This window comes from Purpureocillium lilacinum (assembly GCF_023168085.1).
Source record: "Purpureocillium lilacinum CBS 284.36 DNA, scaffold_7, whole genome shotgun sequence".
Lineage (NCBI taxonomy): Eukaryota > Fungi > Ascomycota > Sordariomycetes > Hypocreales > Ophiocordycipitaceae > Purpureocillium > Purpureocillium lilacinum.
The window spans coordinates 2,048,010-2,070,304 of record NW_027072117.1 but is presented as its reverse complement, the minus strand read 5'-3'; the positions used below and the strand labels follow the sequence as shown (position 1 = coordinate 2,070,304).

At 58.0% G+C, this 22,295-nt stretch overlaps 6 protein-coding genes across 6 annotated transcripts; 2 read left to right on the top strand and 4 right to left on the bottom strand.

The window, feature by feature from the left end:
• Positions 1–3,221: 3,221 nt before the first annotated feature.
• Positions 3,222–6,486, bottom strand: PLICBS_009519 (exocyst subunit; the record flags this gene model as incomplete). The annotated part of the gene is made up of 2 exons (XM_018325127.2): positions 3,222–3,873; positions 3,926–6,486. 2 exons carry the CDS (start codon positions 6,484–6,486, stop codon positions 3,222–3,224), a joined length of 3,213 nt encoding a protein of 1,070 aa, XP_018176521.2.
• Positions 6,487–7,017: 531 nt separating this feature from the next.
• Positions 7,018–8,852, bottom strand: PLICBS_009518 (uncharacterized protein; the record flags this gene model as incomplete). Its single annotated transcript, XM_018325126.2, has 3 exons — positions 7,018–8,521; positions 8,587–8,717; positions 8,787–8,852. The coding sequence occupies 3 exons, from the start codon at positions 8,850–8,852 to the stop codon at positions 7,018–7,020; spliced, it is 1,701 nt and encodes a 566-aa protein (XP_018176520.2).
• Positions 8,853–9,357: 505 nt separating this feature from the next.
• On the bottom strand, positions 9,358–9,714 carry PLICBS_009517 (uncharacterized protein; the record flags this gene model as incomplete). The annotated part of the gene is made up of 1 exon (XM_065601654.1): positions 9,358–9,714. One exon carries the CDS (start codon positions 9,712–9,714, stop codon positions 9,358–9,360), a length of 357 nt encoding a protein of 118 aa, XP_065457726.1.
• Positions 9,715–11,336: 1,622 nt separating this feature from the next.
• Positions 11,337–14,053, bottom strand: PLICBS_009516 (uncharacterized protein; the record flags this gene model as incomplete). Its single annotated transcript, XM_018325125.2, has 3 exons — positions 11,337–13,139; positions 13,193–13,906; positions 13,958–14,053. The coding sequence occupies 3 exons, from the start codon at positions 14,051–14,053 to the stop codon at positions 11,337–11,339; spliced, it is 2,613 nt and encodes an 870-aa protein (XP_018176519.2).
• Positions 14,054–14,433: 380 nt separating this feature from the next.
• Positions 14,434–17,373, top strand: PLICBS_009515 (uncharacterized protein; the record flags this gene model as incomplete). The annotated part of the gene is made up of 1 exon (XM_018325124.2): positions 14,434–17,373. One exon carries the CDS (start codon positions 14,434–14,436, stop codon positions 17,371–17,373), a length of 2,940 nt encoding a protein of 979 aa, XP_018176518.2.
• A 2,068-nt stretch (positions 17,374–19,441) lies between these two features.
• On the top strand, positions 19,442–20,781 carry PLICBS_009514 (uncharacterized protein; the record flags this gene model as incomplete). The annotated part of the gene is made up of 5 exons (XM_065601653.1): positions 19,442–19,522; positions 19,583–19,890; positions 19,974–20,182; positions 20,265–20,700; positions 20,769–20,781. 5 exons carry the CDS (start codon positions 19,442–19,444, stop codon positions 20,779–20,781), a joined length of 1,047 nt encoding a protein of 348 aa, XP_065457725.1.
• Positions 20,782–22,295: the final 1,514 nt, after the last annotated feature.

Sequence of the window (22,295 nt, the reverse complement as noted above, 5' to 3'; positions counted from 1 at the left end):
AGTTTGGCCCGGCGGCGGGCCCGCGTGGAGGTCACTACCAGGATATTTTCTACCTAGGGCGCCAGGCCAGGCACAGGGGCTCCCGTCTGCACTGTGTCGGTACTCTCCCCCTACACGTAATGAGCCAGCCGAGGCCATGCTCCTGCTCCGAGGCCTCGCAGCGGCCCTGAAATGTCACCGCCTGCTTGAGGTGCAGGACACGGGGAATCGGACAGGAAAAGAAACGGCGGAGGGGGGGAGGGAGGAAGCGCCTCGTCGGGCCCAAAGCTTAAATGCACCCGAGGTCGTTGCTCGGGCCACGACGGCCACGGACGGAGCAACACACGGGGACGCGCTCACGGACAACAGACATGCACATGATACCTACGCATACACGTGCAGCTCCATCGCCGGCACCTGCGAGAGACGAGGGGAGGAGAGGGCCGTGGTCGAGCAGCAGCAGCAGCAGAAGCTGCAGGCGTGGCGCGCGCACAACGAGATGAAGGCCCCTTCGCTGCAACGCGACCAGCTCCAGGGAAATGGGACGGGAGCGCCGCATGTCAGTGCAAGTCAAGCAGCATGGCCAGATGGGCAGACAAGCAGGGGCATCCCCCCCCGTCGGCTTTTGCGCCGTGCGCGTGGGTAGTTAAAACGTTAGATGGGAGATGGGATGAGAGGACGTCGGCAACGGGCGCATCAAACGTGTCCATCCCCCACAGTAGTTACCCGGACCCTGTGCGTGCTGCTGCTGCTAGTGGGAATGTCTGCGACGACAAGGCGAGCTGGACGCCGACAAGATACAGCATACGAGGACAGCAAGTCCCTTGCCAGCCAACGACGGCTCACGGCACTGGCAAAGCCTCTCTCCGCAGCCACCACCGCCAACGGCAACAGCAACAACAAACAGCAGTAAGAGCAACAGCCATAAAGGGTGAGCGACTCGGCCGGCTGGGCCCACGGCATTGGCGCCTGCAGGTACCGCGAGTCGAGTGCGGCGGTGGCGGTCCATGATGCATCCATCTGACTCTCTGACGCGTGGATTGGGCGGCTTCGAGCACTGTATTCCGCCAGCCAGCCAGCCAGCCAGCCAGCGGGCACTTGATTAATGGCCACAAGGGGCTGGCTGGCTGGCTGGCTGGCTGGCGGAATTGGCTTGGGTGGGCAGACGCGACCACGCGGAAAAAAGGGGGCCGCGACCAAAAAAACTCAATCACAGGGGGAGCGCATCTTACGTCGTAGTATTAAGGGTCGACCTTACCCCGTCGCCTCATCTCCCGCACCCAGCCGTGTACCCTGCTACGACGGCAGACCAGGACGATAACCCAGGACGCAGACACCGTAGGCAGGCCAGGGTAGCGTTTTCTCTCTGCCTCTCTTTCTCACGATCCACTGGAGGCGGCGTCCCCATTCCCCACTGGCAAACATTGAAAGCGGATCCCGCTCTCCATTGCGCATTTTCCCAACTCTGCTTTAGCTTCAGGCTCTTGGTTATTGCGACGGGCCGCGATTCGCCTGTTCTGCTGCTGCTGCTGCTGAGGCGGCGGCATGTGGTGGCGAGGGGAATGAGAATTGCCGGAGATGAGGGTTCCGTGCTGGGTTAATGCAAGGCACTGGGCGCGCGAGCGAGCGAGCGGGAGCGATGCCCCCGGGAAGGAGGCCCGGCACAACGGGCAAAGCGACCAGAGATATTAGTAGTAGCTACCTACAGCCAACGACGACATCCTTCCATCTCTCGAGCTGGTGGCTTCTCGACCGGAGAAATCCCCAAGGGTTCGCGAGCAAACATCTGCGACAGCACGACGCCCGTCCCCTGGGGGGAGGTTCCATGGATTCATGGAAGCATGGTTCTTCCCCCTTCCCGGCCCGCACAAGCCTCGAGCACCCCCCTGACCAGCTGTGCGCTCGCGGTTTCCCCCCTTGCCCGGCGCGAACCCCAGCGCCACAGGCCACCAACGCAGCGGGCACCGCCCAACTGGAACGCCACAAGCGTCCACGGGTGTGTCTTGTATTGTGTTTGCCCCTGAGGCGAACCACCACCCCCCGATCCAAAAGAAGCAACGGCGCCGCGGCCTGGCCCCACGGCTCCCTTCCAGGTTCCAATCCCAAACTCAAAACCTGCCCGCTGCTGGGTGGGGGTGGTGAGCGCTCGGCACAGCTTCCTCTGTGCGCTCTGTGCTCTGCGGGCGGCCAGTAATAAGGAGATCCAACAGGTCAAAATTCAATCCATGTGCTGCTTCTTTTCGCTGTTGCCTCGCAGGGCCGCCAACGACTCGACTCGAGGCCAGCCAAGTGACCCGGCACTGCGTCTTAAAATAGCACCCGTGTCGCCGGCACTGCGCAACGCCCCCCCGTCGTGCGCTCGTATATATTATGCACTTCGTACGAGTTGATGAATTATATTCCATCAAACTCAACACATTGTGCGCAATGCGTTATCTGCGGTGTGAAGCACTCCCGCATGGACTCCGTCGTCTCCATTCTCCTGGACGGTTCGTGGCACATGTCGTCATAGCCGCCACGCCTCCGCGCGCGCCCAGCCATCGAAAACGGAAACGAAAAACCTCGAACACGGGACCGATTCGAGACACGTCAAGAAAAGAAACGCAAAAGGACGAAAAGAAAAAAAAAGAAAAAGGGCCCTGGACCTGGCCCTTGCTGGTGCGGCGCCCGCGTCCCTCCCCGCATCCAGCCAGCAAGCCTCCTGTTCGTGCGGCCTGCCCGTCTGCCGACTGCCTGTCTGCGACACACACGGCATGGCGACGTCACCGCGCCGCCGACGAACTGAAACACTCCCTCTTGAGAGCGCGCGCTCGCTCGCTCGCGCGACCGGACCTGTTGTCTCGTGTCGCGTTTGCGGAATGTAGACTCACACTCAACAGCGTCATGCGACGTCATTGCCGGAGCACAATCTCAACTGTGCCGGTCTCATGGTTCGTGAGTTTGTCGAGAGAGCTCGACAGCCACATAGAGCCACGCGAGGTTCATTTGAAGCTCTGCAGACTGTTGGAGACTCCCATGCAGTATACCGTGGCTGATCGCTAATGTTCACACCGGGCTAAATTCATCTGAATCTTGTTACAGAGCAGCGCACGGGGTAACCGACGCATAAACCCCGAAGCTTGCACAACCATAGGCGTAGCTTAAAAACATCGCTCTCGGCACGGGTTCCGCGCACGTAGTACGCGCCGCGACTCCGCCTCAAGCTTCGCGCGTGTCTATTCTCGTCCGCCCTCGTATTTCCCTCACGTTTGCCACATATGCTCGCTCAGCCCCAGCAGCTTGTCGTCCATCCTCCTCTTCGCCGCCGTCGCGATGCCTCTCTCCGGGTTCGCCATCTGCTCGCTGAAGCACAGCTCCACCAACGCCTTGAGCTCGTCGTAACTGAACCTGTTCGACTCCGAAACTCCGTCTTGGCCCTTCTCCTTGTCCTCCTTGGCCTTCTCGACAATGGCGTCCGGGCCCTTGTCAAACAGCGCGTAATAATTTGCTGCCCTGGTGAGGTCCACGCCCTCCTCAATGTTCTTGAGGTTCTGCTGCAGCACGAGTATGTTGAGCTGCATGCGACCACAGCCCTTGCCGTTCATGGGCGAGGCCATGCGCGCGTTGGTCACCAAGTAGCAGTTGATCAGCAGCCCGAGGCCGGTTCTGATGAAGGCGATTTCCTTGTCGCGAAGGAAGCGGACAATCGTCTCATCAAACATCACCAACTCAAGGTTGAGGCTCAGGATCTGTGGATCCGGTTCCCTGACTTCTTGATCCAGGAGATACGGTGCCAGATCCGGCGACAACGTGTTGCGCAGCGAGTACACGATCCTACAGCGCACCTCCATGTGCAACGTCAGCAGCGCAGTGCCGGCCAGCTCCTCGTACGAGGTAACAATCTTGTCAAATGTCCTAAGATCAGGTCAGCCTAAAATCCCCTTCTCATGCGGCGGTCGGCACGTACTGGACAGTCTCCTGGGTAAGCGGAAGATGGACCGGCCCTTCATCCGAGCTGAGCTTGTTGGGGTCGTTCAACAGCGTCCACCGTCGATTAGCCTGTCGTGGCAACGCTTGCCGCGATGAGTCCGTCTCGTGCATTGTTATGTGCCTCAAGTCCGAGATCTTCGCCGCCAGCCACTTCATGCTCGTGTAGAGCAGGCACAAAGATGAGATGGTGTCCCGATCCTGGATGATGTCGTTCATCTCTAGTCTCGTCTCGTTCGTTTGCTCGATCAGCAAGTGTATCACCTTCTCCAGGAGCTGCGGATCCAATTCATCCTCGGTCCATAGCTTCATCATAGTTTCTTGCAAGTCGTCTGGTTGCACAGAAAACCGAGCTGAGGCTCTGAGGTTGCTCGAATCTGCTGCTTGCTCCTGGGTCTTGGTCACCAGTGACTTGTACCAAGTGAAGCAACGCTCGTAGTACCGCGACATTTGGTTCACGATGAGGGAGCTCAGAGCCTGGTCAGGTGGAATCGTGCCCAACATGCGGCAAAACGACGTCACTACCTGGAAGAATGCCGTGGCGCCCTTGAACACGGGCTTTGCGGCGAATTGGTTCCATGCCGGGTCCTGGGTGAAGGAGTCGGCCTCGCCAAAGACAGTATCGCTGAGCTTGTCGAGTGTCTCGTCCAACTGTGGTTGGAACACGTTAACAAGGAAGTTATCCAGGAATGTCGTCAACGTGCTGGTGGCAAGGTCAGAGCCTGGGGGAACGATGGTCTTTAGTCGCTGGAGGAAGATGAGGGTTGGCGGCAAAAGAAGGCTCATGTTAAAGACGCTCGGCTCCACGAGCGACTTGTACGAGCCGATGGTCTGCTTGGCGGCACCAAAGCTGCCGGTATCGCGTCTTGTAAGGCCAGGCTCGGCAGTGACCCGATTCTTCTTCAAGTCGGGTTTTCGCGAGTTGCTCGTCAGGCCCGGCACCGTCGCGTGAATGATACCCTCGAGCGCATCGTATTCGGTCACCATATCCACCGACTTGGAGTCCGCCTCTGCAAACTTGAACAGGTGCTCGCGCATGGCGTCCTTGTTACCGTTGAGGTTTCCTCCGGGCGTCGGCGAGTCGAACTGATACACATCGGCGTCTGTCGTGACATAGTTGTGGAGAAGAGACCTGATCTCGTTCTGGTATAGGTTCCACAGTTCTTTGAAGCTGCCGAGCAGGGCAATGTTGTTTCCGGCGCCCTCTCGTCGGATGAGTGACTTGATCGACTCGTGGAAGATTCGATGGCCCTCGCCTATGGCTTCAAATTTGCCGTAAAGTGTCCACAGCAGGTCGTAGATGACATCGGCCCTCATCTGCAGCTCTCGAGTCCCGTACAGAAGCAGTCCTTCTGCCTTGCCGTTGCCTCCCCGAAGACTGCTTGGGTGCCGTTGGTCAACCTCGTTGATCGTCTCATTGACGATACCGAAGAGCTCGACAGGAAGCCTCTGCTTCAGGGTCTCGACGGCGTTTTGTAACCTGCCTAGCTTGTTGAGCGCCTCGACTAGCAGTGTGACGTAGTAAAAGGTATCCGCCTCCGGATTCTTCATCGGGTCCTCCGTCACGGCCTTTTCCACGTCAATGGAGTCCAATACAGTGTGGAAAGGCGAAATGGTGTTGGTATCCCTGTAATTGTCAGAGTAGGCGCCTTGACTCTTGGCCAGGCTCTGCCATCTCTCCTGACAGTACGGCGACTTGAGGTACAGGTGCTCGTGGAGCTCCTCGACAAGGATGTCCATCAAGGCCGTCTCCTGGTTCGCCAGGTAGCTTCTCAAGTCGCTCAAAGCGCCAATGCCATCGAGTTCCGGCCGGCGGAGCTTCCGCAACGCATTCTGCAGCACCTCGACCGCCGTTAGGAAGCGCTTCTCAGATATCCGGGCCTCGAGCTGGTCTGGGACGGCGCGAAGATCGTCCAGTTCGTTCAGCGTCTGCAAAAGTTCATCGTAGCCGTGCGACGTCGCCGACAGCTTCTTGAGCTCGGGGTCGGTTGAGCATAGGCTCGTCTTGGCGGAAGCAAGCGACTCCTTGAGGGCGCGGACACGCTTCTGCGACGCCTGAATGCTGCCCTGGATTTTGTGGAACGTGCCGATCGAGCTGTTGAAGCCCTGGTGATGCTCGTGCACGATGTTCTTGAGCGAATCTTGCAGGTAGGCATGCGTCTCCTGAAACTTGCGGTACTCGTGGGCGCGGCCGACGGAGCTCGAGTCGAGGAGCTGCAGGGCGAGCTGGACGGGGACGCAATCGTTGTCGCATAAGGACGGCCACTCTGATCGGATATGCTCCAGCACTTGGGTGATTTGCCTCTCCGCGCTCGTCTCCCGGACGTGGGACCGCGATGGCATTGCGCGCACCGATGGGGGAGGGCCGCGCGACGACGAGGTGGAGGGGCGGGGGGCGCGTGACGACGAGGTAGACGGGCGCTGGGCGTATCTGTCCGAGGCATAGCCCTCGCCGTAGGGGTCGTACTCATCGTCGGGACGCCCCATGTTGCCATAGCCGTTGCCGTTGCGCATCGGCGGCGCGCCGTAGCGGTTCGACATGCTGGCGGCGGCGGTCGTGCGAGGGGCGGGAGAGTCTCAGGTTCGTCGGGGGGTCCGCGGGGACATTGTCGACGGGGCGAGCTGTGCGAGAGTGTCGTTGCTTTGCCCCGGCGTCGTCTGCTCTCGCTGGTCGGTGCGCAGTCGTGGCACTGCGAGGGCCGTTGGCGGCGAGCGTTGGGAATCGTAAAGTTGGAGTGCTTGAGGAAGCTTGAGGAGCAGGCAAGCGGGAGGTGCTGGGCTGGGCTGGGGTGCTTGCTGGAGCTTGTCACTGTCACGGGTGCACGGACCACATTAATCCATTCCGCGTGTCTGCGGGACACCTCAATCACCTGCAACCTCAACCACCGCAACTCCAGCTTCACAATCCGAACCCAACTACCAGCGACGCCACTACCATGACTCAATGCCGTGGTCAATTCAATTCTCCCTGCTTCTATTACTTTGGCCTATTGCTCGGCCATAATTCATGCTAGGTATCTGAAGTGTACAGTCATATAGCGTCGTCATGCTCGTCCACCTGCATTCGCTTCCTTATGCGCCAACCTGGATCGCAATGACAGTGTTGGGGCTCCCCTCGCTCGACTCGCCACCTCCATTACTGCTTCCAGTCTGCGGTCTCACTGGCAACACCTCCTCCCCTGGTGTGACGGGCCGCGTCGCTCTCTCATGCGGGCTCCCGGTCTCTTGCGGCTCCTCTTCCTCGTCGCGCTCATCTGGCTTTGGGAATGCCACATAGCTCTCGCTTCGGGCTCCTGCCGCCTCATCCCCCGCCGCCTGGATCGTCGTTCCCGAAATTTCAGCCGGTGCACTGTGCCCGCCCTCGACAACCACCTGCTCAAGAAGCACCGCGCCGGGCTCCTGCGCCGGCTTTAACTTGGGTTCCAGGGGCAGGATTGCTTTGGCAAGCGCCCTTGCACCAGAGGCAATCACATGTGGTCTCTCCCATACGAGTAGGCCAGGATTCCCGGAAGTGCGGTTCGTCGCCACGACGTTGTAAGTTTGATTCGCCCACGCTGGGCAGGCATATCGACGCGCGGCTCGCCGGGGCAAGCCGACTGTCGTTTCGCTCGCGTCCTTCTTCGAATCCTCCGTGTCCCCTAGGAAGACTGTTAGGCCGACTCTGGCTCTTCGAGTCGCCTCTCTGCTGCCTCCATCCGGGCAGGACGCGCATTGCGCCCAGAGCCTCATCATCCCCTCCGGCCCTGGCAACCAAGTCAACTCTGTGAGTTTGATGAGGTCCTCTGGCGATAAGTCCTTCTCGGGACCGACTATGCGCATTATCATGAGGAAAAACAGGATGAGGCCCAGGGGCGAGTCGCACAGGGCGTACGCAAGCGTGTTCGGTTCGTATACGCCGCCGCTGCCGAACCCCAACAATGCTGGTGCTGGATCACGGTTGGCTGCCCCCTTCTGTTGTGCCCGATTTCTCTTCATTGCTTCGATGTCCTGGCTGGAGTAGCCTAGCATCGGCGTCTGGAACATGCTCACCGCAGTCCACTTGGCCCATTCCACCCAGGAGTCTCGAGACGTCGGTGCGTGCAGTGGTGGCGAGACAAAGTGCGCCCCGAGGCACGAGTCTGTGTAGTGCGTTGCGAGGCGGCTTGCGATCCTCCAGTCTACCGGCGGCAGCGCATCCACGGCCGGACCCGAGTTTGACACCAGGTAGTGTCCATAGTCCAGCCTCTTCATTAGCACGTCGAGCATATCCGCCACTGTCGGAACCACATGTGCTCGATTGCTCAGGCCGTCGCTGAATCCCATACCCGGCAGGGACGGGATGACGAGGTGAAAGGGCTGCTCCGCGGCGGCATTGTTCGGCTCGGTGAACAAAGGAATGAGATGCACGAGCGACAGGTTCGTAAACGGAAACGGGGGTATCAGGAGTAGAGGAATCGCGTTGGCGTGCGGCGAGCGAGCGTGGATAAAGTGTACGCGGCACGGGATGTCGGAGGCGGTCGTGTTGATGGCGGTGCGAAACTGCGGCACCTTGGCGTTGAGGTGCTCTTCTTGGTCGCGCCAGGAGAAGTGCTCCAACCTACGTGCGTCTCTGTCAGCTACGCGACCTGAGGCTCGCTTTCACCCGATGCGCTCGACACTTACCAAAAGTCGACGAGAGGCTCGACGACGGGCTTTGGGTCCCACCAGTTGCTGGACCGCGGGCGCGGGATATCGTGCGGTAGCCGTGTAAGTTCGAGCTTCTGCCTCGTCAAGTCCAGGTACTTGGTCGACACCTTGAGCGTTCTATCAGCATGCGTTCCCACCGGTCTGTCCGGTTCTCGCGTCGACCGCTAGGGACTCACGTGGATCTTGTATGGCTTCACATCCTCGCCAAAGGCCGCGCTCGCCTCGCCCTCTGCGGGAGCCATCGTCGCCAGGACTGCCGTCAGTCCGTCTTCAGCCACAGCCGTAACAGGGTCTGCCTGGCTATTATAGCGGGCAGGAAGTCGTGGATGCCCGAAACCACCCAAGACAACAAGAAAAAAACCAGGCACACGAGGCTTGGATGGTATTTATTTGGCTCGGTCTCGAAAGCCAAACATCGCGCTACTCGTACACACCCCCATCCCACGGCGCCCCCGTCATGCTGTCCCCGCGGCGCCGCAACCGTCCTTCTTCCTGCTGGTGTTAATTAACGAGGGTCCTTTGGCCCAGTCCAAGTCAGAGCCGCGAGCGCGCGCTGCACCACCACACCCACCAGCCGCGATGGGCTCCCCACCTCAAACATCCAGGGCAGAATCCCTGTCATGCTTGCTTGGCCGGCCCGTCCTGGCAGTGGCGCCACGCGCGTGGCTGAAGGAGGGGGGTGGGTATTACAGCACCCACCACGAGACCTGTCCTCCTCGATGGCCACGAGGAAAACCGCTAGCCTTATTAGCGGGGGGGACAGGAAGGGTCGCAGTCGACTTTCCCGACGTAGTCGAGCTTGAGGACGCCTCTGTCCTGGTCGTCGTCGGCGTTGACGCGGATCCAGGCGCACTTGCTGCAGCTCTCCTGCTCGAGGACGTTGAGCAGGCTGTGTATATGCGCCATGGTTCTGTTGCCGTTCTTGACGCCCTCGAAGAAGAGGCAGAACCCGGCCGGACCCAGCGAGTACTTGACGCACGAGATGTGCTTCCCGTTGCTGTAGACGCCCCTCCCGTCGTGCTTCCTGATGTTTTCGCGGATCATCTCGAATACGGACCAGCGGCCCTTGTCGATGTCGTGTGCGGTGACGGACATGTCGCACATGGCGCTTGCCCCCGAGCATGCCCACGAGCCTCTGGGGCGAGCTCCGGCGACGGCGGAGGTTCCTCCGAAGCCTGTGAGAGTGACGGATAATGATGTTGCGGCGTGAGGCATTAGTAATGCCGCGAGGCAATATAGGAAGTGCATCTGTTCTACCAAGGGTTAGAATGAGGTAAGGTAGTCTCAGCCGGAGTTACCTAGATTAAGAGTTGCAGACCTTTAATCACGAATATTGCAGCTTTCCGCGACAAGCTGGGTTGGAACACACTGCACCGTAACGCTGTTGTACACCGTGGCCCTGATTTCATCATGAGAGGACTCGACACAGATAAGTATTGCCCATGCGTTCAAGGCAACGACGTTACCTGTTCATGGCGATGCTGGCGATGCACGGAGCATTCGCCTCTGCGCGAACGCCGCATGCCTCTTTCGATTGTTCTCTGCTCGGATAACACTGCATATTGCCCCATCCTCGAGATTCTGTTCCTTGAAACCACAGACCCCAACACAGGACAGACATCGTGCAACCGCCGAGATCCCAAACGACACGAGACAAGCGCAGACAATGCACAACCCAGACCGCGTCCAATGCAGCAACGCCAACGACAACAGGAAACAGCTCACTGCCTGCTACCTATGGCCCCCTCTCCCATCACCAGACGCTGGTCACGCAACACCCTTCCCAGCAAGAGACACCCTGTGGCTCAACCGCGCCAAAATACTCGTAAGAATAAAAAATAAAATAAAAAAGTTCACGCCCAGTGAGCCGCTAAACTGACATGGACGTTGGAAGTTGGAACGGGACATGCCTCTGAAACAGTGGCGGTGCTGGCGTGGGGGCCCTGGGCCTGGAGGGACGCTCGGAAATGATCGCCCTGGCAGCGCCGTGGGGCCGCGACGACGTGCACCAAGCCGTTCGTGGCGGTGGCCTCTGTTGAAAGCAAGGCAGCTCACGCATTAGCTTCTCCCCCGTGGCGACTCTGCCTGGTCCATGGAACGCTCCCGCAGCAAGGCCAGTTACTTTCATTCGTACGGGGTCGTTTGTTGCCCATGGACGTTCCAGAGACAGGCTGGCAATTGTCTGTCCTTCGGGTCATGCGCCACACATCTCCTGGGGCTGTTTTACATGTTTCCTTTGCGTGGCGTCACGAGCACCGAACCATCTCATGAAACGGCTTCACGGAACAAGCAAATCACTGCTCGTTGCCTTGCTGTTTACTGTTCTTGACTTGTTGACCACCTGACAAACGCCGCGCTCTCAAACATACACGTCAGCCCGTCGCCACATCTGCCATGCCAATCCCATCTCGTAGCCGCATCCTTGCTTGGCTTCAACACGCAAGGCACCACGCGCGGCCCTCCTTCGATGCAGTACATGTTGTGTGCCAGATGATCAAGTACTTGCGTCAAACACCCCCCCGAGTCGGTCAGGCCAAACCAGCCTCCGGTGCAAATCGTCCGGGCCTCTTCTCGCCTTGCAGGTTAGCTCGGAATTCCTGTTGGCTGTTGGCGTCCCGGATTCCGATAAGCCACACCTGCCTGCCGATCATATCTACTCCGGGGAAGCCCCCTCCGGGCTGCGTGGCTCTGCGCGTCTCCTGACAACCATCGCGACATGCGGCCGCTCAGCTGCTGCTCCTCGCCGGGGCACCGGTGCCAGCGTTTGCCGATCCACCGCGAATGTTAATCTGTCCGATACGGGACACAATATTGCTTCCCACCGCATCCACCGCGCCTCGAGGAGATGTCAGAGTCGGCCCTTCGGGTGCTGTTTCCTGGACCCGGAAGAGCTTGATGGACGTGCCGTTCCAGATGCCCATGGTACCTTTGGCGATCTGCATCTCGCTCGTAAACACGACGCCCCAGAGGAGCGATTCGTACCAAGCCAGCGCCAGCTGCGACCACTCAAAGGAATGAATCCGCGGTGGCGACGGTTCGACACCGACAAACTCCGTCTCCTTAATGCGAGCCATTAAGTCGGTCCCTCCAACGTCTTTGCCGCCGTCTTGTCGGGGTAAGAGGCTCGACACTTGCTGAATAACGGTGAGCAGAGTGTGTAGGGGAAGCTCGGGTAGCCAGCCGTCAATCCACTGAGTTGTTGGCTCGAACGAGGTTCCTTGCGTCGGCGCCGAGGTGGACTGGGTCGCGATGCTTGTGGTGCTGTTCTGGCGAGAGAACGAGCGCGCTCCCGCCGGCATCTTGCCACGCGCCTTCTCGGACATGCCCCGTAGCTGGACTGGAAGTGCGTCGTCGACATTCACCGTCGACGAATTTTGTGACTGGTTTTCGCTGACGGTTGATGGTGCTGGAGTTGGCTGCGGGTCCTCGTCGCTGTCGTCCTCGTCGTCGCCGATTGCAAAAGTGCCATCTTCGGGCACCTCCTCGAGCGTCTGCGAACGGGCCGGAGCATTCGGCGGACTCCTTGCGCTTTCGACAGAGCTGCGCACTGATGATGGGTCCAAGGAATCGCCATCGTCCTTCTTTCGCCTATTTCGCCGCTCCAGTTCCTCCTGTCCACTCTCCAGCGTAAATGTGCGCAGCGCCTCGATGCGCTTCTTGTTCTTGACAATGGCTAGCACCAGCTCCGGGTTCTTGCGATAGTTGTGCTCGACGATGCAGCTTATTGACTCCAGCAGGGAGTGGAGAAGTGTGTGGTTGGTCTCGTTGGCCAGCAAAAACGAGGGCGAAGACATGGACGAGAACAAGTGCATGAGCTGCGAGCTGCCAGAAGCACTAAGCTTCTCGACATGCGGTGCAATGTTGTTGATGACGGCCAGGAGCGCCGGATATACGGCCGCGAAGCTACCCTGGCTGGTAGTAATGAGGGTATAAATGGAGTGGATGAGGAAATCGGTGTAAGTGCCCCTGAAGCCATTGATCCGAATGCAGGCCGGCAGGCTCTCCTGGCCCTCAAAGCGCTTGTTCAGGCTCTTGCCGAAACTGGGCTCGACGCTCAACGTCTGCAGCATGAAGGCGCACATGCGAACGATTCCTTGCTTGGCAGAGTCGTTCTTGTACTCGAGCGCGTAGAACAGTGTGAGGATGACAAAGTCGTGCGCTCGATCCGTGTGGATAATAAAGGACCGGAACCTCTTGTTGCACTGTGTCATCTCCCAGAAGAACATGAGAATCTCGGGCGCAAAGTTGGCTGTTCCTTGCGCCCCTGGCAGGTACGACGTCTTCTCCTGAAGCGGCTGGCTGAGGATCCGGTTCATTCCGTCGACGATGAACTGAAAGTCCTGAGGTCGATGGAGTCGTCCGAGAAAGTGTCGATAGAAGTTCTTTTGGACTGGTACATCTTCCGGAATAGGATACACAAGCAGGGCTAGCAGAAACTGCAGCGAATCCGTTACTAGTATCTGCTTGGTGTCCTTGAACACTAGTGTGTTGTACGGTACACGCCAGCTTGCCGGGTTGTATTTGAGTGACTGCAATCGGGAGTTAGCAATATTGAAACTTCATCGGGAGTGGCAGGACGTACGGTATTAAGCAGGGAGCACAGGACGGACAAGACAATTTGCTTGTCCTGGCAGGTGCATAGATATGTCAAGCTCCTGACCCCTCGTTGCGGCAGCACCGAAGGCGTCATGTACATGCTCTGTCCAGCAAGAGCAAGAAGAAGTCGCAGTATCTCGCACCTGTTGCTCTCGTATTCTTTGGTCGTCGCCACTGCGTTGTGACATCCGACACCGCTTTGCCATATCGCGTACGTCACCTTGGGGTGTCCGTGCGGCTGGCGAGAGATTGTCAAGTCCGAATAGAAGAGCAGGTCGACCAGTGTATCAATCAACTCTTCCGCTAGGGGCTTCGCATCCTCAAACTCTTCTGCCTCCGGCTTGGTTTCTTGCTTGTCAGCCTGTGCCTCATCGAAGAGGATCTCGTTCGCGATGGCGGCTTTCCGTGTCTTCTTCCTGCGCGCGGCCCAGAAAAAGCGCTCTTCCCAGGCGGCGAGGCTATCCTTCTCGTAGAGGTATGGCAGCAGACGTGTCAAGATTCGGATGCAGTTCAGGGCGTCGCGCTCGGGAGCGAGCTCGGGGTCCGGGAACGATGGATGGTGCCGTAGGATAAACAAGCGTGACGTCAACGCGAGTATCAGTGTCTCGATATTCTCCAAAGCTCGGTCGCGGGTCCGGCGAATATCGGCCGGGGAAAAGAGGCTGAATACATCCTCTGAGGATTCGGGAAGCTCCCAAAACTAAGAATACATCAGCGATATGTCGGGGCGGCCTTGCCAGATCGTACAAACCGAGGTCCAGTAAGTGTCGTCGGCGGGGATGTGCCGTTCTTCCGACAGCCGGAAGATGCCTTGCTTGAAGACAATCTTGGAGTCGCTTGCACCCATGGTTAAGGAAGCGCAAGGACTCCACCCTGCAGGGAAGCGTGGTGTATGGTGACGATGGCGGACGAGGTGGTGGAAGACGAAGGCTGGCAGTGGCCAGGTGGGCGGTTCGCGGGAGTCGTTGCCCAAGCTCGAGGTGGTGCCGGCAGTACGTTAGAGTACGGTAAGCCACTGGAGGGTAGGTCACTGACTGGCGCAAAGAGCCAATCACGTGGGGTCAATGCGCCATCACCACCGAAGAACTCCCGCGGCAACTTATCGATAGCGGCGGACCTTTTGTCGCGGCGCAACGGCAGCGCCCGGCAGTTTGCTCATTGCTTCTCCAGCCGTCAACGCTCTGGTCATGCCCGCCCTAGGGACCGTCGAGCCTCTCGACGTCCGACATGCTTCGCTCCACATGCCGCCCTGGTCGATTGGCCGGTAGCGCAGCCCACGTTGCGACCAGCCGACCTGTTGTTCCTCTCCCAAGGAGCTTCTCGGCATCGAGCCTGTCGCGATCGCCAGAACAAGCTCCAACAACCTCAGCAGAGGACGAATCGGACAAGTCTGGAGTTCGACGCAAGCCGCGCAAGCGACGAGATGGCGAACCCGGGAGACGACATGCGGAAGTGACCGGGAAGAAGGCGCAAGGCGCGCAAGCAGATTCTGACGCCAGGTTAAACGAATACCTCCGAAACTTTCAGCAGGATGCCGCCGACGAAAAGGTTGCACAAGAGGAGGCGCCCAGATCATGGAAGAGCATTCTGTCCGAGCGCATCCAGGAGCTGAGAGGAAAGCCGTCATCGAGTACACAAGCAAAAGCCCCAGCATCCCAGCAAAAAGGGCGCGGGCAGGAAGGGCCGATCGAAGGCGCAGCGTCGCCGCCTGCGCAGCAGCAAACAGGCATTTGGACATCTCTGCGCTCTAGGCTTCAAACAAAGCCTGTGGAAGTGGCAGATGTCAAGGCGACCCGTCCAGACGAACCTGCGGCGGAGGGCAAAGAGGGTGCAGAGGAAGAAACCCGTCCGAGCCCGTCTGAGGAAGACGATGGCAGCCCCAAGAAAGCGGCCGGCGGCAGAGCAAAGAAAACCAAGGCAAAAGCTGCCTTGGACGTCAAGATTATTCGACCACAGCGACTACGGCTCCGCCCCGTAGAGGAGGGGCCCTCGGACGTTCCGCAGCTGGCGCATAATCTCGACCGCGTGCTGTTCAATCCCGGCGTCTACCACGTACAAGACCACCGCTCCCGGGTGTTCAACTTTGATCCCTACTTGGCTACGATAATGCCGGTGGCAGAGTTCGACTTTGGTGCTCTCTCAGAGTACATCACCTCGTCCAAGGACGTCAAGCTGCGACAGCTCGCCGCAAAGCACGACATGAAGTACTGCGGCTCCACGTCAAGCATGACGTCCATACTCTCACACTTCCACTTCCTCCTCTCTGCGTGGCGCAAGCCAACGTTTGACAACCTGTCGCGGTCATTGGAACCAGAGTCAACTAATTTCACCGCCCTTACTCGAGGGCCTGCCGCGGCCTTTGCCCGCTTTCAAGATGGCGTGTACGCCATTGATTCGGACAAGGAGTATGATACCGAGAATATCCTGAGTATGCTTGGCAAGTCGATGGAAAAGCTCTTCACGCTACCAAAGGAGGAGTTTGAACGGTATCGCCGGTCCAAGTCGCACCAAATTTCCGAGGAGGAGCGTAATGCCGAGGAATCATACCACTATACGACATTGGGCGACTTCATGATGCGCTCGCAGCTCGACGCTTATGACCCCCGACTTCCAGGGTCCGGTATGTTTGACCTGAAGACGAGAGCAGTCGTGTCTATCCGCATGGACGTGAGAGGCTACGAAAAGGGCGTTGGCTACGAGATCCGGAAGCGCTTCGGCCAGTGGGAATCGTTTGAGCGTGAGTACTACGACATGATTCGGGCGGCCTTCCTCAAATATTCATTGCAAGTGCGGATGGGGCGGATGGATGGCATCTTTGTGGCGTTCCACAACACGCAACGCATCTTTGGGTTCCAGTACATCAGCTTGTCGGAGATGGACCATGCCATCCACGGCACGCCAGACAGACGATTGGGGGACCAGGAGTTCAAGTGCAGCATTGCCTTGCTCAACGATCTCATGGACCGAGCCACCAAGAAGTTCCCCGGCAGGACGTTGCGATTGCACGTGGAGACGCGCCCGACCAAGGTGCCTCTGACATATTTCTTCGTCGAGCCCGTCACCGACGAGGAGATGAGGCGAACGCAAGAGGCAGGCAAACCATCCGTGGAGCAGCTTGAGCGAGAGATTCTCGGCCTCAGCCGGGAGGAGAGCGAAGCAGAATCAGCGCAGGAGGAGGCAAATGCCCAGGCCGAGCAGCAGCAGCAGCAATCAGACGAGACAGACAAGGCTGCAGACGAGGCGGCACCAAGCGACCCGCAGAGCGATGCAGCGTGGAAAGAGATGATGGCCAAGGTAGAAGACTCGGTCGAGAACGAGAGCCTGGGCATCTCGTCGGTCAAGGAGGCGGTGCAAGACGCTTTGGAGCAGAGCGGACTGCTCAGCGACAAGACGGAAGTGGAAAGCGAAAAGTATGTCGATGATCTGGTTGCGGCCCTGACGGCACACTCATCGGTGAGCAAAGAGGCTCGCGAGGCGGCCGAGGCAAGGGAGGCGTCGGAGGAAGGCAGACAAGCTTCAGAGTCATCAGGCCAGGAGACGAAGGCGGAGACTGCGTCGCTGACTGATCTCATTCTGCGGGTCACGGAGGGTATCGATGACAAGTCGAGCAACCTCAAGACGTTTGAGCGCAAGTTTGCCGACTTGGCAACGCAGTCCAAGAAGTCTGAGGCGGCCGGCGGCGAGCAGCCAGTCAAGGAGAAGGAGGAGTCCGCCGAAGAATCGACGGAGCTTGACTCCGCCGCCGAGGAGGCCGACAAGGATACCGAGGGGCAAGAGGAGAAGGATCGTGAGATCCTCGGCATGTACGTGACGATTCGCAACCGAGTCAACGGCAGCTTCGTGGAACGGCCATCAAGCCCGGAAAAGGACTTTGACTGGGCTGTGCAGTACGCCATCACGGAGCTGCCGGATAAGAGAGCTCAGCGGATCTACAGCAAGATCAAGAAGCGGCGGAAGACGGTCCTGACGCAAGACCCGACGGCGCGAGCGGCCGACTGGTACCGCATGTTCAAGGGCACGCTGCCCATCATGGCGAAGAAGGGCGAGAAGTACAGGGCGATGAGGACGCAGCAAGAGGCGGGAAACCCTGTGTACGTTGCATGGGACAAGAAGCCCCTGTCTCCCGAGGTTCCGCGAGCGGGGACCGACGGCAAGTCAGAAGTTTAAAATGTTGCATCCAATCTAATGGCGTCGGGTCGGAACTGCACGTCATAGCGACGATGGTTCTTGGGCTGGCTACAGGGTCTAGATTTGTATAGTAGTGTACAATACGCCGCGACATGCCGGCATGAAACGAGCTCTCGCAATGAATTCAGCTCAGCCTATGTCAAGAGCTGGAGTTATCATGACCGAATACTACCCCTTGGCGGTGGCAATGTGGCCTTGTTACTTTTCCTCAGACGGGCCTCTCTGCTGCCGGCCATTGCGATGGCACCACATGTGTTCGCGTTGCTGCATGGGGCAACGATGCAACTTCATGATAGACCAGCTTTTATGACTGCGTGCGGAGCAAATGCTCGAATCGAGCGAAGCGGCCGGTGGTCAAAGTACGGGATCGCCGGGGGCCAAGGGTCCACATGCAGTTCGTGAAGCAGGAGGTGCGGATTGGGACAAGCAAGTCACTGGCGTGCTGGACGTGTTTTGACGTACGTCAGAGTTGCGAAACGTCGGTATGGGTCATGGCAACGGTGGGAGTTTACCTGTCGTTGGCTTTCATGGAAAGAGAATAGGGCCTGCGACAAGTCTTGGCTCAGTTCAGTCTCAGGGACTGACTGCCAGAGGAGTGTACATGTATGTCCGTTCACGCACAGAAATATACATTCTTCCTCGGAAGATACATGTAGTACTATGCGACATAACATGCAGTGGGTTTCGACTGGCAAAACCCTGTCTACTCGTGGATACCTACTATCACGCATCTCGCTGCATTGAACATACGAGCGCTCGACGCAAGTCCGTTCAATATTGCACATACAAGTAGTAAAGAAAGGCATCGGGCCAGAGGACATGGCCTGTTGTCCAGTGCAATTTGCTGGTCTTGAGTGCCATGATGCAAGTGATAAGGTAGCATGCAGACGCAAGGGATAGATCGTGGAGATCAATCCCGGAGCCGATTCCGGCTCTGGACGGACTGGGGGAAAGGGTTTCCCTGAGATGGCCAGCGTTGAAGTCGATACATTTACGTACGGTACGCATGGGACACTCTCTACTATGGATCTACTGTGTACAAATTACATGAAGCCGGCTTAGGGACACCAATGATACCATGATGACTGTATCACCGTTGCCAACGCTGTCCTCTACGTCGACCGGGGTTTGTCTGAGACTCTAAGCCGGGGGTGCATGCATCCCCAAACTCAGTCATCTCGGAACACCATGTCGAGCTCTACTCCGTGTCTCGAGCTCCTCTCAATGTTCCCTACCTCTGACCCATCTAGATGCTACGGAACCCACACGCTAAGCCTCACATGTTCTCGTTTCCCATATCGGATGATGATACACGATCTACTATCGTCGTCGTCCATCCCAGACAACATGGCGCCGAGTCTGCTCCTCCTCTGTGCATGAACCACGCAACGCCATGACAGCATAGCCTTTGGCTCGTATCGCAGTTTCCCTTGCACTCATGCAGTGGACATGCCTCTGCCGTGTCGTTCGACTTGACGGTCGTACGTTCACACCTGCAACGGTCGCCCGGCGCCAAGTCTTTCGCCTTCCGTCATAGCTGGGTGCGGCCTCATGTAGTATTGTCATTCTCCGTAATCGCTTTCCACCCTCGCAGTCCCTGTGAGTAGTCTCGGTCCGTCGGCGATATCCTGTCTCTTTTGTTCGTCATATTTATGGAAGATGACGAGTATAAAGTCGATAGACGGCGCGCCTCCGTTCGACTTTCCTCCAACCACGAAAGTCAGCAAATCAACGTCGCTTTAGGATCAAGAGACAATACGCTCAAACATTGTGAATTCTCATCTTCTATAGCTCTGACGATGCGCGCTCACTCGTTTCTGCCACTTCTGGCGCTCGGGCGGGCAGTCCAAGGCGCGGCCCTCGACGGTATCAGGGGCGTGTCGCCTCGAGATGTCTTGACCTCGAACGCCTTGCAAGCTTCGGGACATATTGATGACCTCCGTGGGAAGGTCGAGTCTCGAGACTTGTGCTTGCCCTGCGCGGTAACTGATCCACGCCCAGCGCCTGTCTCTCTTGGACCACGTTGACTTAGACATCATAGACCTACATGCGAGGGCTTCAGGCGGCCCTCTTAGCTGGCGACACCGCTTTCATCTGGTCTCTCAAAAAGCTCTGCGAGGTGCTCACGGTATGGCTCGCAACTCTTGCCTTGAAGCAGCAGTTCCGTCGCAGCTAACACGCGGGGTAGCACTTTGACGACGACGTCTGCGATGGCTGGGTTGGCCTCGAGGCACCCAGTGTCGCCGCCGCCGCCAGGGCGATGGGCGACTTTTCGCGCGGTGCCCAGACGTTCTGTTCTAACTTTTGGAGCACCTGTGGCTACCCAGCCGTCGAGCCATGGAACATAACATTTCCATCGCCCAAGCCGGCCGGTGGTCGCCCTGAGCCAAGCCGCAAGATGCCGCCACTCAAGGTCGTCCATTACTCGGATATTCATGTCGACCCGCTTTATACGCCGGGTGCTAAAACGAACTGCACCAAGCCGACATGCTGCAGGTACGAACGCGGTCTCTCTCTTTTCCCGCAGTCGTGAGGTTGTTGCGGAGCGGCGCGGAGGCTGACTCTGAGTGTTGCTACAGGCCGTATACGAACGACGACGCACCCGGCAGCAACACATCTCCCGCCGGCCCCAACGGCGAGCATACGTGCGACACGCCCCTGAGTCTCGAGGCCAGCATGTATGAGGCCATCAATGCCGTGGCCTCCGATGCCGCTTTTGCTCTCTTCACGGGTGACATAGTCGATGACACGACTTGGGAAACCACGCAAGCCTACAACACGGCCTCGAGTCAGTCTGGCCCTCTCCCACTTGGACGTTGACACCGGGTTCATAGCCCCGGCTCGACGGTATGATGCTGACTCTGCTCCAGTCAAACACGCGTACGGCGTCATGAAGCAGAAGCTCAAGAGAGTCTACGCCACCGCCGGCACCCACGAGGCCCATCCCGTCAACCTCTTCCAGCCCAGTGACATTGGCAATGACACGCAATGGCTGTATGGCCTGCTTGCCCAGGAATGGTCCCCGTGGCTGGACCCGGCTGCCGAGGCACAGGTCAACAACTTTGGTGCCTACTCGACGAAGTATCCATTCGGAAACCTGCGCGTCATCTCCATCAACACCAACTTTTACTACCGGCTAAACTTCTGGAGGTATAAGGACTTTGACAATAAGGATGTTGAGAACCAGCTTGAGTGGCTCATCAAGGAGCTCGATGGGGCGGAGAGGGCCGGCGAGAATGTGTACATCATCGGACACTCGCCCAATGGCCAGGCTTTCTATCCATACTCCATACTCCATACAGGCCTGTATGGAATATGGAATATGGAATGGACCTCGTATGGAAGCTTATTCCATACGTATGGAATACGCAAAGTGACGTCATCTAATTAATAATCTTAACATGTAATGACCTTAGTCCTAGGAGGAGCAAGGTGTTGACTGTCGCCACTGTTCCATACCACCCGCTTCCTCGTCGTCCCCCTCCTCAGCCAAGTCAACCGGAATCCCCTGCGTGATGCCGCTCTTGATCCAGCTCTTTATACACTCTCCCCTCTCGATTGTACGACTTCCCAGCCGGCATCGGTCCCACGATATCGTGCGCCGTGCGCCGGAAAAGACGCGCTCTGGCTCAGCTGACATGGCGGGTATTGAGAGGATGTCGATGGCCATTCTAGATAGGCGGGGATATCGTTGCTGCTGCTCCTCTCTCAGCCACCAAGCGAGCGGGGAGCAATCGATGGCGACCGGACTTTCTGCAGTGAAAGCTTTGTACTCGTCGAGGTTGCACATGGCTGGGCTAACGACATCCAGCTCTCGAGCAAGCAGGTCATACTCGTCGAGCGCCTGTAGGCTATCTCGTAACTCGGGCGTTGTGGTTGTAATCGGCAGTCCCTGATAATGATCCTCCCAGTACTTCTTCACGCCGTCAAGGACTGGTTTGTGCCACGCTTTCGGCCAGTTCTTCCTGATGTGGGCCATCCGCCTCGACGGGTGGAGTATCATGGCTGCCCCGTAAGCAGGGCTCTCGTCTGTAAGCTGGTAATACTTGTCAAATACAGCCCACGAGGCTGCAATGCAACTTCGGAGACAGTGATTGTCGGACAGTCTTTGGAACGTTTGTGTGTAATGCTTGTGAAGAACGTCCATGGTGAAGAGCGTCCGGTCTAGAGTGGCATAGCGGCCCTCCGTGAGCAGAGTAATCTTCCAGAAGGGCTGAAGAAAGGCGCGTGTTTCCTGAAGGACTCTCCACTCATTCGGGGTGAGATAGTCGTCCTGCACGTCCTCGTAATATTTTCTCAGGTACCACTCCACGTGCTCCTGGAGATCCAGAGTAACGTCGAGAAGAATGAACCATGAATTCCAGCGCGTATCATTGTCAAGCCCCAAGGACCTTCCTGCGCGCTTCCTAAATAGGTTCCATCGATAGTCATTCTCGCGCATATGCACGGCGATGTTGTGGACTTTGCCAAGCGGCCCTAGTCGACGCCAGCCAAGCGCTTTTTGCGCCCTGACCCTCTCCGCAAAGTCACTGCCAAACGCAACTTCGTCGTCGCTCTCGATCTGTTCCAAAGCTGCCTGTGCGGCCTCTTTGGAGTCCATGAACAGGAATGCTTGCACAGCGAGATTGATGACGTGACCATGGCATCGAATCCTCTGCTTCTTTGCCTCCCAATTGATACCTTTCCTCCGCAGATGCTCGCTGAGCAGACGACAGAGCTTGTCGTTGGAACCATGATTATCGCCGGTGTAGAAGCCGATCTTATTCCAGATGTTGTAGTCATCGAGCACATGCTGAATCAACTTCCACTGCTCAGCTGCGCCGTGGCTGCCGGGCCCATCGATGCCCGGTAGCTCTGACAGGGCAAGTAGCGCCTGCAGTGTCTCTCTGGCATCCGTGTCC